We start from the raw sequence: 14,304 nt of genomic DNA, 5'->3' as shown, positions 1-14,304 counted from the left end.
AAACAGTAATGTTACAGAAAGATTTTTCCCTCATCACTGAAGTAGGTAGGCATAACTAAGATTTATTTTATATTCTGAAGCTTAACATTATTTAGAAAGCAAGGGTCACAGAGTATAAATTGCTATGCAGTTTAGATTTGTTCTGGGCACATTTTATGAAGAGTTAATATACTAGAATCACAAAGTTTTATAAAATCTTTTTTTTTTTTTTAAGAGCAAGAGGGGTCTCCCAAGTGCTGCTAGGTAGCCCCAGGGCCCCTTTTGGTGATTCTTTAGGCAATCTGACGAGTGATTCAATGCTCAGGCCTTCAGATACAGTGCTGCCTGGCCTGTGAAGCCAGGGATTATCCTGGCCAGCCAAGCAGCATTTGAGACCTTGATGGCCTTACACGGCAGTACTCAGGGGGGCCCTTAGGACTGTGAGTGGGCAGGGGACCTTACCATGCCAGGAATCAAACTGGGTCATTTTCATGCAAGCCTTGTGCTTTAACCCCTGGACTGTCTCTTCAGCCCAGATTTACTTATTCTTTAACAGTTTATTCCTTTATTACTTTTTACCAGACACAATGAAACATGCAAGGCATGTGCCTTAACTCCTAAACTGTTTCTTGCATTTGTTTGCCAGGCATAATGGTATGTGCGAGGGATTCCACAGTTATAAGACAGTCTACTTTATAGAGCTTACCACTTAGCATGATGGTAATTAAATGAACATACTAGTAATAATTAGGTTTATTAGTAATCAATAGTGATAAATACGGTAATGGAAAAGCAAAGGACATTATGAGAATGTAGTACTTTGAAATATTTGGACTTGATAACTGAAACTGTTAATTTTTAAATTTTATTTATTTTGTTTTTTGCACCATATCTGGTGATACTCAGGGTTTACTCCTGGCTTTGTACTCAGGGGTCACTCCAGGTGGGCTTAGGGGACCATATTGGGTCCTGGGGGGTTGAAACCACGTGGACTGCGTGCAAGGCAGGTGTGCCTTGCCCATTGTACCATCCCTCCAGCTCCCATCTAAAAAATTATTTAATATAGTTTATTGGGTAGCATACCTATTTTATACATAAACATAGTGGCACTAATGCTTGATAACTTTGGTGCTATTGTACATATTCGTGTATTTATATATATTATTCCTATTTTTGATTGCCAGTGTTTGATTTTGCTAATTGCAAAAAAAAAAAATGGCATTTTTACTTTGTTCAGAAATTTGAAGGTATATTACTGGATCCCACTAACTTGAATCTGTTAACCCATTACACCAAAACTGTCAGATTTTCTAGTTAAGATCACAAATACACTAGATAGAAATATTTTTTAATACAGCAGTATAGAATTAGAGTAACTCCTTTTTCCTGTTCAAAATTTTAATTTTCTGAAGCTGCTTCCTGAAAATCAAGTGTATTCACACTCTGGTCAGAACTTGCTTTGGACTCTCATTTGGCAGAATCAGGTCAGGTGGCAGTATCAGGTAAAGGACAATAAAAACATTCTATTGTATCTCTTCCCCCACTCCCATTTTTAAAAGCACATTTAAGAAAAAGAATATTATCAGGTGAAAATATATGTAGAAAAACCTGTAAGGTTAAACAGGTACTTGATTTTTATAACACTTAAAAAATTAGCCTTTACGGTGCTGGAGTGATAATACAATAGGAAGGATGCTTGCCTTGCATGTGGCCGTTGCCAGGTTGATTCCCAAGCCCACCAGGAGTGATTCCTTAGTGCAGATCCAGAAGTAAGCCCTGAGCACTGCCAGGTATGGCCCCCAAACCAAATACATAAATTAGCTTTTATAGTTGCATTGTGGATAAGGAAAGATCTGAAGAGAGAGAGAGTGTAATTATAAAAATGAAGAAAACACAGGATGGTGATATAACAGTGAATCAGTGGTTGTAATAAATGTGACTTGAATAAATTTGTCTGATAACTAATGAGCTCAATATCACTGAGATGTGAAATATAACCATAAACATAAGTTAAAAGGCAATAGGTTTTATAATTTGTAAATTGATAGCACCACATGATAGCCATCCCTATTGGTAACTGATGAAGAATATATATTAAGCTAGACAAACACCAATTTTAGATAATTCACATATATTTGTTTTACAAATATATTTCTAAATTTCACACTTTGCTTAAGTATTGTCCTTTTAAACTAATTTCTTGTCACAGCTCTTAATTTTTTTCACACTTAGATTTTATTTACTGATTTTGGCATAATTTTTGAGAATTAGATTATATAAAGATAACAAAAATTATATTGGTAAGAAATTATTATATGTTCAGTAAGTAGCATAAATAAGATTTAAGAGCCATTTGTGAAATATAATTAATTAAACCTGATCTCTTTATTTTCTAGGAATATAAAAAGTTTGTCCGATATTCAGATAGTACAAGTTGCATGTGGCTTCTATCATTCACTTGCACTTTCTAAAGGTAGGCATTATTATTTCCTTTCCTATTTTATTCTTAATTCTTGAAACTTGGAGCAGAAAGTTTCCCAACTTTGTTCTTAATATTGTTCCGGCTTTTATTTGTTTGTTTGGATAATTTTAATTTTTATATTTTTATAAAATAGGTATGCTACCCAATAAACTATATTAAATGACACCTTCGGGTCATTAGGATATTCAGGGACTACTTTCTCTGTGCTCTGAGGTCACTCTAGGCAGTCCTTGGAGGATCATATATGCTGCACTCGATGTAACTGTATTTGGCCATATGCAGCACAAGCATCTTAATTGCTGTACTGTCTCAGACTTGTAGGGTTTCTAAAAAAAAATACGTTTTTTATTTCCATTTGCATTTTTAAATTAACTTTTTATTTCTCGGACACAAATAGGAACTATTAAGATTTTAACTGAATTTGTATTTTTTCTTTTTTTTTTTTTTTTTTAAATCAAATCACCTTGAGATAGACCATCATAAAACTATTCATGATTTGGTTTCACTTATGCAATGGTTCAACACCCTGGAATTGTATTGTTTTTATATATAAATCAGTTTGTGGAAAATATTTAAAATACTGAACTTTTTTTGTTTAGTTTTATTTTTTAACTATATCCAGGGAGTATCTTTAGTGCTGAGGATCAAACATATGTGGCTCGTCCATCATGCAAAGCATATGTTCCAGCCCTTAAGCTATCACCTCTGCCTGTATTATTGTCTTTTGTTAATGAACATGCAGTATTCCTTTATTTACCTTAATGTTTACACTTTTATTAATGATAGTATTTTGTCTTTTTCTTTTTTTTTTTTTTTTTTTGCTTTTGAGACTGTACCCAGCAGTGCTCAGGGCTGACCTCTGGTTCTGCTCAGGGATTACTGGTGAGGCTCAGGGTGCCAGGGATTGAACCTGGGTCAGTCGTGTGCAAGGCAAGCATTGCCCTCTGTATTGTCTGTCTGCCCCCAACTATTTGTTGTTTCAGGTATTTAAAATTTTTTGCTCATAGATTTTATTACTTTCAAATTATTTGAAAAAATAGTATGTAGAAGATAAATTGATTTTTGTGTCTATTGTGTCTAATGTTTCTCTAGTCTGTTAAACTGTTCTTTCAAAATTGGGGAAGTTTATAATTTATCCAGTTTTATTTGACCTCACTTTTTACGAATGAAATGAATGAAACCTTTTATGAATGAAACAGGAAGCTAAACACTATTAAATATGTGTTCATTTAACTTTTCATTTATTTTTGTTGTAGTTGTTGTTCATGCAACTTCATGTGCTGTCTTTGGATGTGAGCTAGCCTGCTATTTGTTTAGTACCATTTTAAGAAACAAATTCCAGTGGCTTCATTGTTATTTAATTCATTCAGTGTCTATAAGTGATGCACCTTTAAGAGCTGTTAAGTTGGAGCTTAATGGATACAGATATTTACAGGGATCTTGCCATCTAGAAGAGGCAGGTATCAATAGACGGTAACAAGGAGAGGATTAGTTTTGATTCAAATGAAATATAAGTAAAATTTATTTATAATTAGAAGAATTTTGAGAAATGACTAGGTACAGTGTTGAGAATTTGTTCAGATGACAGGTACAAGAAAAGGTACAGAATAAGTATTTTTCATACTTAAGTGCATACCTACCCATTTGATAGGCCAAAAACAGTAACAAGTCTCACAATGGAGACATTCCTGGTGCCTGCTCGAGCAAATCGATGGACAGTGAGACGACAGTGCTACAGTGCAATAGTACTAAGTAGTTTTATGTGGATATTTTGAGTACATGGGTCTTGAGAGAGCCTCAAGCTTGAATGGAAATAAAAATTTGTTAAAAAACTCTGGATTTTAAATAGTATTGAAGGAATTTGCACTTCCTCTAATTAGAGGAGAACCTGGCATCTCTTTTTGTTTTATGTGTGACTCTCCCTCCTCCCTACCCCACCCCCGTCTCCACCCCTCCACATTTCCCCATCCCCTGCCCCATTTTCTTTGTTTGACTGTGCTCAGGGCTTCCTCTGGGCTTTTCGATCAGGGGTCACTCCTGGCAGGCTCAGGGACTATATGTGGTGCTAGGGATTGAACCTGTGCAAGTCAAGTGCTTACCCACTGTACTGCCTCTGCAGCCCTTTCCCCCCAACCCCCAAATTTGATAAGTAGGTAGATCCAAGATAAATCTAGTTTTAGGATGAAGGCAGTTTTCTTAGAGTTTTTCTTTTGTTCAGCTTAACACTACATAAGTATCTTCGTGAATTTTTTTGAGCTCTTTATAAATAGGTACAATTACGCATATAGAATGCAAGGGTAAAGTAGTATACCACTGTTACGTGCTACTACAAAAACAGGACTATATTGCATAGTGTGGGAATGGACTATAAAAATAATAGTGTGTAGGGTATTAGGAGAATATAATAGGGCCAGAGATACAGTATAGCATCTAGGCATTGCCTACATGCAGTGGACCTGGGTTTGATCACCAGCAGCCCATATGGTCCCCCAAGTCCCACCAGAAATGGTCCATGAGTACAGCCAGATGTGACCTCAAAACAAAAGCAAAAAGAGGGCTGGAGCCATAGCACAGCAGGTAGGGCGTTTGCCTTGCACGTGGCCAACCCAGGTTCGAATCCTAGCATCCCATATGGTCCCCTGAGCACCGCCAGGAGTAATTCCTGAATGCAGAGCCACGAGTAACCCCTGTGCATCGCCGGGTGTGACCCAGAAAGCAAAAAGCTTGTAAGAGGACTATTCTTCAATCTGGGAGATCAAAAAGAGCTTCCTGTTGGGAGAGAAAAGAAAAAGATGAGGGTTAGGTTGCGTCCATGTGAATAGTAAATGTTGTAAGAAGTTGATATTTTAGAATGTCAAGAAAGGAGTGAAGAAGTGAGGGAAGACAGTGGTATAAAATAAGCTTGGGAACATAGGTAGATCCTGTAGAGTCTCCTTATAGTACTTACTAAAATTGTTTATCTCCAAAGCATTTTTATCTCCAAGGCATTGAGAAGACACTAAAATTTCTTTTTTTCTTTTTTTTTGAATTTCAGGTGAGCAGGTTTTGATTGTTTGTTGTTGTTGTTTGGCAATGTTAGGCATGAACCCAGGTGTCATGCTGCAAGACAGACATTTTGCTGCTGGGCCATATTCTTGGCCCAAAATATGTGTTTTTATAATGTTTATATATAAGGCCTGCTATTATGTGCATAGAAATATTTTTTTATTATTAGTAATTTTTGAATGGTTATCTTTTGGGAAAGGAATTAGAACTCTTAATTTTATTTGGTTTTGGTTTTGGGGTCATACCTGACTACTCAGATCTTTTCTGAGGGTTAAGGAACCATATACCAAGGATTGAACTTGGGACAGCCAAATATAAGGCAAGCACCCTACCAGCTATACTATTCTCCAGCAACTGGAGCTCTGATTTTGGAGTGAAGTTTACTTTGAAGTTTGGATTGTTTCATAATATAAATTTCAAAAGTTAATTATAGGTATGTCTGCATCTAATTTGGTCCCAGATATTAATAGAAACTAAAAGAATAAAGTTGTAAAACCAGGGTGGCAGTGGGGAAGAAAAAGTGGCAGGGTAATAGAAACCAGGTTAGATGGTGGGAAGACTTATTTGCCATATTATATATGGAAAGGAAACGTATAAATAATGCCCTGAGAGATAACGCAATGAATTGGAGGGCATACTCCACACAGAGAAGGCCCAGAGTCAGTCCCTTATATAGCATGGTCCCTAAACACAGACTGGAGTGACTTTCAAGCACTGAACCTGGAGTAGCCCCTGGATACCTCTTTGTATAGCCAAAAAAGAAAGAGAAAAGCTATATATAATTTGGGTGATAGGTTATAAATTGTTATAACTGTGTATATAAAAAAAATACAAGTATTGGGACCAGAGTGATAATACAGTGGGTAGGCATATGCCCTGCATGTGGCCAACCTAGGTTCTATCCCCTGCATCTCATATGGTTCCCTGAAAACTGCCAGGAGTAATTCCTGAGTGCAGAGCCAGGAGTAACCCCTGAGCATCGCTGGGTCTGACACACACATACACACACTCTCTCTCTCTCTCTCTCTCTCTCTCTCTCTCTCTCTCTCTCTCTCTCACACACACACACACACACACACACACTCTCTCTCTCTCTCTCTCACACACACACTCACACAAATTAATTAAATTTAAAAAACAAATTTTAAAAATGACTACATGTATATCTATGACTTTTTGCTGAATCGGTGAAATAGTTTCTTGAGTTGGGGAATACTGGAAAGAGGTGTAAGGATGGAAGGTAGATTGTGGAGGGTCATAGGTAAGGCACACAGAATTGGAAGTGCCTTTGCAACAGTCCAATATAGACATAGGTAAATTCTTAAACATATGGGTTTATTGTTCAGGAGTTTGTATTAGAATTATGCAAACATAATTTTAGCATATAGTCGATAACTGGAGCCTTACACTTGGGTGAGTGCTTCTTGGAAGAAATAAAATAAACATGAGATGAGAATATCAATAAGAAGCCATCCTATCTTGAGGCACAAAAGGAAATGAGATCACTCCCAATATGTGATAACTCATTCCATCAGTATAGTCAGTAAAGCTGGAAGTGTACCAATAGAGTATTCTTCAAATTAGTATGTATTTCTGATGAAAAATCTGATGTGAGGAAGAATACCCCAAATAGCTGGTAATCTTGAAACAGAAATTTTTTTCCCTTTTTTTAAAAATTTTTATTTTATCACCATGTGGAAAGTTACAAAGTTCTCAGGTTTATGTCTCAGTTATACAATATTCAAACACCATCCCTTTACCAGTACTCAGATTCCACCACCAAAATCCCCAGTATACCCCCCGCCCCCCACCCCCAACTGTATAACTGATGAATTTCACTTCATTTTCTCTTGACCTTGATTACGTTCCATATTTCAACACAGAACTCACTATTGTTGTTGGAGTTTCCCCCCAAGAAAGACAGCCCTACTAAGGAAGCATTTGATAATTAGTTTTCCATTAAAAGATTGTATGTTTTCAGTTTTTAGAAAAGGTTTGGATGTGTCCCAGTCCTGCATCCCGGAGCCGTGTTAGTTGCTGCTCAGTGTTGCCAGGGCTCCATCTGGAGAAGGTGTGCTGGCTGCACCTCCTCCGTCTGGATCCCCGGTGTTGCTGGCCCGGTTTCGGGACCAGAGCATTCTCTTGCCGCGTTGCTCACCAGAATGCCTGGCTTCTTCTCTGTTGAATGTGGCTAGATGGCACCGAGGGTGCGTCGAGGGCGTGACTTCCGGCGGCCGGGGCCACTTGGAAGCTGGCGCCGCCCCACTCCAGTGCCCCCCCCCCTGGTTTGGATGTGTCCCAGTCCCGCATCCCGGACAAACAGAAATTTTTATATGTGAACCTGTTTGATTTTGTATTTTGTTTCATTTTTACAGCGAGTGAAGTCTACTGCTGGGGACAGAATAAATATGGCCAGTTGGGTTTAGGCATCGACTGTGAAAAACAAACTTCACCACAGCTGATCAAGTCCTTACTTGGAATCCCTTTCATGCAAGTTGCAGCAGGAGGAGCCCATAGTTTTGTACTCACACTTTCGGGAGCTATCTTTGGATGGGGACGCAACAAATTTGGTCAACTTGGACTTAATGATGAAAATGGTAGGTGTTCATTATTTATAGATAAATACTCTTTTAAAGAGTGATACTTTTTTTTTTTTTTTTTTTTTTTTTGCTTTTTGGGTCACACCTGGCGATGCACAGGGGTTACTCCTGGTTCTACACTCAGGAATTACTCCTGGCGGTGCTCAGGGGACCATATGGGATGCTGGGATTCGAACCCGGGTCGGCCGCGTGCAAGGCAAACGCCCTACCCGCTGTGCTATCGCTCCAGCCCCAAGAGTGATACTTTTTGAAGATGAACAGGAGAAAATCTATCTAAATCTTCCTGAGGTATGCGAGTGTGGATGAGAATTTAAAAGTTATATTTATTTAGCAATATATTAGGGGATAGTGAGATGGCAAAAATACAGTCATTTTATTGTAAAATAAACTATAGAAAAATAAAATCAGTTAAAAAAAATCCTTGTTGTTAGCTATTTATTGTAAGCATATTTGATAACTGTGATTTTAGTCACCAGGGTGGAAAGAACCTTTAAAATTATTCTGGAAATTAATATGAAGTGCAGATACCTTAGTTGTTTAAGGAATATTTTAATAATCTGAGTCATTAAGTTAATTTTTAATTTGAGCTTCACTTTTAACACTGATGTCCTAAAAGTAAAGTTTTTTTTAAATAAAAAGTAAATTGAAGTGGGGTGCCAGGAATCAAACATAGGATCTCCTATATGTGCTGTGTTTACTAGATCACTAAACTATCTCAGGCCCTAAAATAAGTGTTTGGAATTTCTTAAAAAATATGAGACTGGGGCTGGAGCAGTAGTACAACGGGTAGGACGTTTGTCTTGCATGTAGCTGACCCAAGTTCTTCGATCCCTAGCATCCCATATGGTCCCCTGAGCTCCATCAGGAGTGATTCCTGAATGCAGAGCCAGGAGTAATCCCTGAGCATTGCCAGGTGTGACCCAAAAAAAGCCCCCCCCCCAAAAGAGAAAAGAAACTACTGAGGCCGGAGCAGGTAGAGTGACTTACATGCAGCCGATCCAGATTCTATCCCCAGAACTCTATACGATCTCCTGATCCCCATCAGGAGTAATTCCTAAGTACCATCATGTTTGGGGACCCTCCCCCTTAAAATGACACAAACAAACAAAAAACTGCTTTAAAATTTTGAAATCTTGGAAACGGAATTTTTTATGACCACTTTGGGTCAAATCCCAATACTTGAAATAAAATCAACGATAATGATTTAAATGGGCAAAAGCGTGATAATAAATGATTTAAATGGGCAAAAGATCTAGTAGGAGCTGGTAATATTTAGCAAATAACACTCAGAAATGCTTTTTAAAACCTTTGTTCTACATCTCAAGTAAAAACTAGAAGGACCTAACTACTACAAAAGAGCATTTTCAAATTTTTAAATAGGATCCAGTGTACATTGTTATGAGGGAGAATTTAAGAAGTTATTTGTATCAGTGAAATTATACTCAGCTAATACGGGCCATATGAAGCCTTGCCCTTTTCTAAAATGGGTGGATCTGTTACAATTTTTGGGTGTAAGGGACAGCTAGTTTTGCTCAGGGCTTATTCCTGGCTCTTTGCTCAGGGATCATTCTTGACAGGCTCAGGATACCATGTGTGGTATCCTAAGCAAGGCAAGCATCCTACCCAGCATAATATTGCTTTAGCCCCTTATAATGGATGGATTGGGGCGGCATTATGCTTGAGTAAAGTAAGTCAAAAGGAGTTGATTTCACTTTGTATATGACATAGAAAGCTAGCTAGGGAAGGAAAATGTCCAGTGAACACAGATTCATAGACATAAAACTGAGGTTATCAAGAGGAAGGAAGCTATGTTGGAGAGATATTGACACTTTGGGGTTGGTGTGGTAGGAGAACATACGCCCCTACAACAGGAAGGGGTTATATAAAGAAAAGAACAAAATATTTAAGTGAAGAAACTGGCAGTTACTCTAACCTAGCAACTACAACTGCAAGTTTCAAATAAGAACTGCCAAGTAGAACTCAGTCAACTCCCAGAATTATTAAGAAGTTAATATCAATTGGAATTTTGTAATATATTACATGATGTGATATATTGAAATAAGTCAGGTGAAATTGAAATCCCTTGGTTTCTGAGTCTTTTGCAAATCGGTTTAGTCACTTATGCACAATCCTATTTTTTGATTTGTTCTTTATGATAGTAGTATGAATCTGGGAATCCAACTACAAAACCATAGTTAAAGTTATTTAACAACTATTTACTGAACTTTGAAAGTTTGAAAGGATATACACATTTAGAAGTTTCAATTTTTAAAAGTCTGTTAACATCTCTTGTTGGCATTTTCAGATAGATATGTTCCTAACTTACTGAAGTCACTAAGAACTCAGAAAATAGTTTATATTTGTTGTGGAGAAGACCATACTGCTGCGCTCACCAAGGTACTGTAATCCTATAAAATTTGTTTATTCTCATGGTAATTGTTTTAATTATTATTATTTTCAGTAAATATTTTCACTATTTTACATTAAATCTTGAGTGTTTCAAAAATAAATAGCTACTTGTTGTATTCAAAGTCATTTTCCTTAGGTAGGTCCAGAGATGTGGCTTAAGGTAGTAGAACATGTGCTTGCTTATATGAGGTGTGAGTTTGATCTCTAGTACCACATAGCCTCTGTTACTGCAGGCAGTGTCTTCTCTACCTCCGACCACTTCTATTGGGTGTTGCATGCATAATTAAAAAAACAAAAACAAAATTTACCTTTAGTTTCAGCTTTAATGTTATAAAATGTGAATTGTGATCTAAAAAATGTGATATGATGATTGATTTTTGTTTTAGACCTCTAATGATAAAGAATTTCGCTTTTAATATATATTTTTTTTAAAGGAAGGTGGTGTGTTTACTTTTGGAGCTGGAGGTTATGGTCAGTTGGGTCATAACTCTACTAGTCATGAAATAAATCCAAGGAAAGTTTTTGAACTTATGGGAAGCATTGTCACTCAGATTGCTTGTGGAAGGTAAGCTATCACATAAAAGAATATTTTGGTCTCTATAACACAATCATTTAAGATTTTTTTAAGTAGTCTTTTTTAACTTTTCCCCTTATGACACGTGTGTGTGTGTGTGTATGTGTGTGTTTGTACATTTGTACTGAATTCACACAGAATGGGTTCTAGACTAAGACTCCTTTCCATTGAGTCTCACAGTGTACTGCTATGGGTAGAGAATGGCCACATCTTAAAAAAAAAAAAACAAAAAACTTTCTCTGGCTTCTTTTTTTTTTTTTCTTTTGGTCACACACGGCAATGCACAGGGGTTACTCCTGGCTCTGCACTCAGGAATTACTCCTGGCGGTGCTCAGGGGACCATAGGGGAGGGTGGGAATTGAACCCGGGTTGGCCGTGTGCAAGGCAAGCGCCCTACTCGTTGCGCTATCGCTCCAGCCCTGGCTTCTTTTTTTAAAGTTTAATTTCATTTTTATAAAGTTGTTCACAATAATTGATTACATTTAATATTCCAACACCAGGGGCTGGAGCAATAGCACAGCAGGTAGGGCGTTTGCCTTGCACGCAGCCGACCCGGGTTCGATTCCCAGCATCCCATATGGTCCCCTGAGCATGGCTAAGGATAATTTCTGAGTGCAGAGCCAAGAGTGACCCCTGAGCATCGCTGGGTGTGACCCAAAAAGCAATAATAATAATAATAATAATAATAATAATATTCCAACACCAATCCCACCACCATTACACCTTCATACCACCATGTTTCAAATTATTCCACACTAATCCCCAAAGCCTGTCCCCATGGCAAACATAATAATTAGTATTGCTTGTTAGGAGTAATTTGCCAAAGATGATCCAAAAAGTTTCCTTAGGAGAAAGTGTGTGAAGATTGTTGTATCTCTCTGGAGCCATTAAGCCCTTGTATAGAGCATGAGATGTTGCACAGCTGCATCTGTGGCTCCAGAAATTCTAAGATTTTAAATAAGTTGATACAGCAAGAATTAAATGGTGACTTGGGGGTCTGAAGGCATCTCTGTGGCATGTTTCTCTCTTCCTCTTCTGAGGTTTATTTGTGAGTCTTTGAATCATGGCCATTAAGGAGCTTAAATGGCATCAGAAGCAATTCATAGGCGTAACTTATCTTCCTCCTTCCCTTTGTTGCTGTTGTTAAGTTGGGGGTGAGAGGGTCACACACATTTGGTGTTTTATGGATGAGTCAGTGAGTTGTACATTTGGTTGTGGTGGTCATATTCCCAGTTTACCAGGGGTTACACTCCTTGAGTTGCAATGCTTGTAAGCACGTTTGCCAGGGGCTGCACACTTAACTTGTGCGTATGCACATTCTGATGGTAGTTTTTCCTGGCCCATGTGCTTGAACATCTTAGCTGTGAAGCGTGACAAGGGTGACCCTTTAGCTGTAGGCTCACATGTATCTAGCTACAGTGCAGAAAGAAATTGCTTATGTGTCACGCGCCGCTTCAACCAGCGGAGAAACACACAACTCGGAGATCCTTCTTTTGCGATTTATTCAGGGACTTTCCATTGAAGGGGGAAGAAACGGGAACAAGGGGGAACGAGGTGGAGGAGAGAGGGACGAACAAGGAGGAACCTCTAGCTAGGTGACTTACCCCCTTATATACCTCTCGCTGCCTGCGTGCACCCACGTGTCTGCAGCTGATAGGCTAGTTACAGCTTATGGGCGTGGCAAGACATCCTGTTTTCTTATTAGGAGTTTTCGAAGCACACAGGTGTTGTTTAAGAACGGTGCAATTTACAAGCAGGGTGCAATTTACAAGCACAGTGCAACTGTTGTTACAAAGCACGGTCCGTGGAGGCTCTCCACACTTATGGTGTAGGGTATCTGAGACATAGAGCTTCCAGGGCTGTACTGACTGCATGTGATACCACTTGGAATTAAACTCATGGCCTCATGCCAGCAAGGTGGGCACTTTAGGCACTGAGACATCTCCCAGCCCTTTAAAAGAAGTGATTTTTTAAAATAACATTGCTTAGGAATCTGGTAATCTGAAGTAGTGTCAGGAATGGAACTCACAAGTAGAGCAGCTCATGCTTTCCTTGTGTATCATCTGTGGTTTCATCCTACTTGAGGTTTGCTTAGGTATTTGGGTGTTTATATTTTTGTTTTATCAAATGGGAGATTTTATTAATATGTTATTATTATATTATTAGGTTTTTAAGTCACACCTGAAGATACTTGGGGGTTACTCCTGGCGCTGTGCTCAGGAATTAGTTCTGCTGAGCTCAGTGACCATATGAAATGCCAGGGATTGAACCGTATTGGCCGTGTGCAAGGCAGATGTCCTACCCACTGTACTATCTCTCTTGTCCCCAGTTCTATAATTTTTATGTTACTTTTATTCTAGTTTTCTTGTACAAGTCTGAGTCCAATATATTAGGATCAGTTTCTTAGGAAGAAAATTTGTGTATGTGTGTATGTTTGTTTATCTGTGTTTGTATTTTCTGATTGGTACTGGATATTTGCTTAATTCTTATCCTGAAACTTTTGGCAGGTTCTCAAATTCTGAGCCTTCATAGACCATTCATAGTTCTAGGCTAGAACCTGACATTGAATGAAGGGAAAAAAACATCCTTGAACAAAAAGCATAGTTAGATGCTAATTATATTGCCAAATTACTTATTTTAAGTGATAACATTTTATAGTGGATTTAAAAAATTTTGGACATTTGTGTAAATTTTCTTTTGTTTTGGGTCATACCTGGCTTTTGGCCAGGAGACGATAGGTGGTGGTTGGGAGCAAAACCAGGTCTGCTGCATGCAAGGCCAATGCCTTACCCATTAGACTATCTCTTCGATCCCCCGTAAATTTTCTCTAACGTGCTTATGCTGCCTTTCTTTGTTGTACAGAATTCATTTGTATAATGTAATGATAGGAGCATATTTCATATAGAAATTTTAAAGCAATAATGGTTCTGGGACCAGAGAGATAGTTCAGTGGGCAGAATGCTTACTTTGCACATGGCTGACCCAGGTTCAATCCTCGGCATCTCATATGATCTCCCAAGCACTGCCAGGAGTAATTCCTGAGTGCAGAACCAAGAGTACTCCTGAGCACAGTCAGGCAGGGCCCAAAAACAAGAACAAAACAAAAATCAACAATAATGGTTCTGGTTATTTTTATAGAGAAATTATATCCGTTAATATTTGCCTAATTTTCAAATTTCAGTTATTTGAATGGAAACATTAAGTCTGATTTTTCT

The 14,304-nt window shown here is 38.1% G+C and overlaps 1 protein-coding gene across 6 annotated transcripts in view; it reads left to right on the top strand.

Moving 5' to 3' along the window:
- HERC4 (HECT and RLD domain containing E3 ubiquitin protein ligase 4) overlaps nucleotides 1-14,304 on the top strand; it is a 103,128-nt gene that overhangs the window by 32,004 nt on the left and 56,820 nt on the right. For all 6 annotated transcript variants that reach the window (XR_008630365.1, XM_055140961.1, XM_055140958.1 and 3 more), the window contains 4 exons: nucleotides 2,376-2,452; nucleotides 7,882-8,103; nucleotides 10,412-10,503; nucleotides 10,950-11,080. Coding sequence is in view for 5 of the 6 variants with exons in the window: in XM_055140961.1 (XP_054996936.1) it covers nucleotides 2,376-2,452; nucleotides 7,882-8,103; nucleotides 10,412-10,503; nucleotides 10,950-11,080 (522 nt within the window). In the remaining variant the exon portion in view is untranslated. The remainder of the gene's footprint in view (nucleotides 1-2,375; nucleotides 2,453-7,881; nucleotides 8,104-10,411; nucleotides 10,504-10,949; nucleotides 11,081-14,304) is intronic.

Source organism: Sorex araneus, chromosome 5 (genome assembly GCF_027595985.1).
Source record: "Sorex araneus isolate mSorAra2 chromosome 5, mSorAra2.pri, whole genome shotgun sequence".
NCBI classification, from domain to species: Eukaryota; Metazoa; Chordata; class Mammalia; order Eulipotyphla; family Soricidae; genus Sorex; species Sorex araneus.
This window is presented reverse-complemented; position numbering and strand designations above follow the sequence as displayed.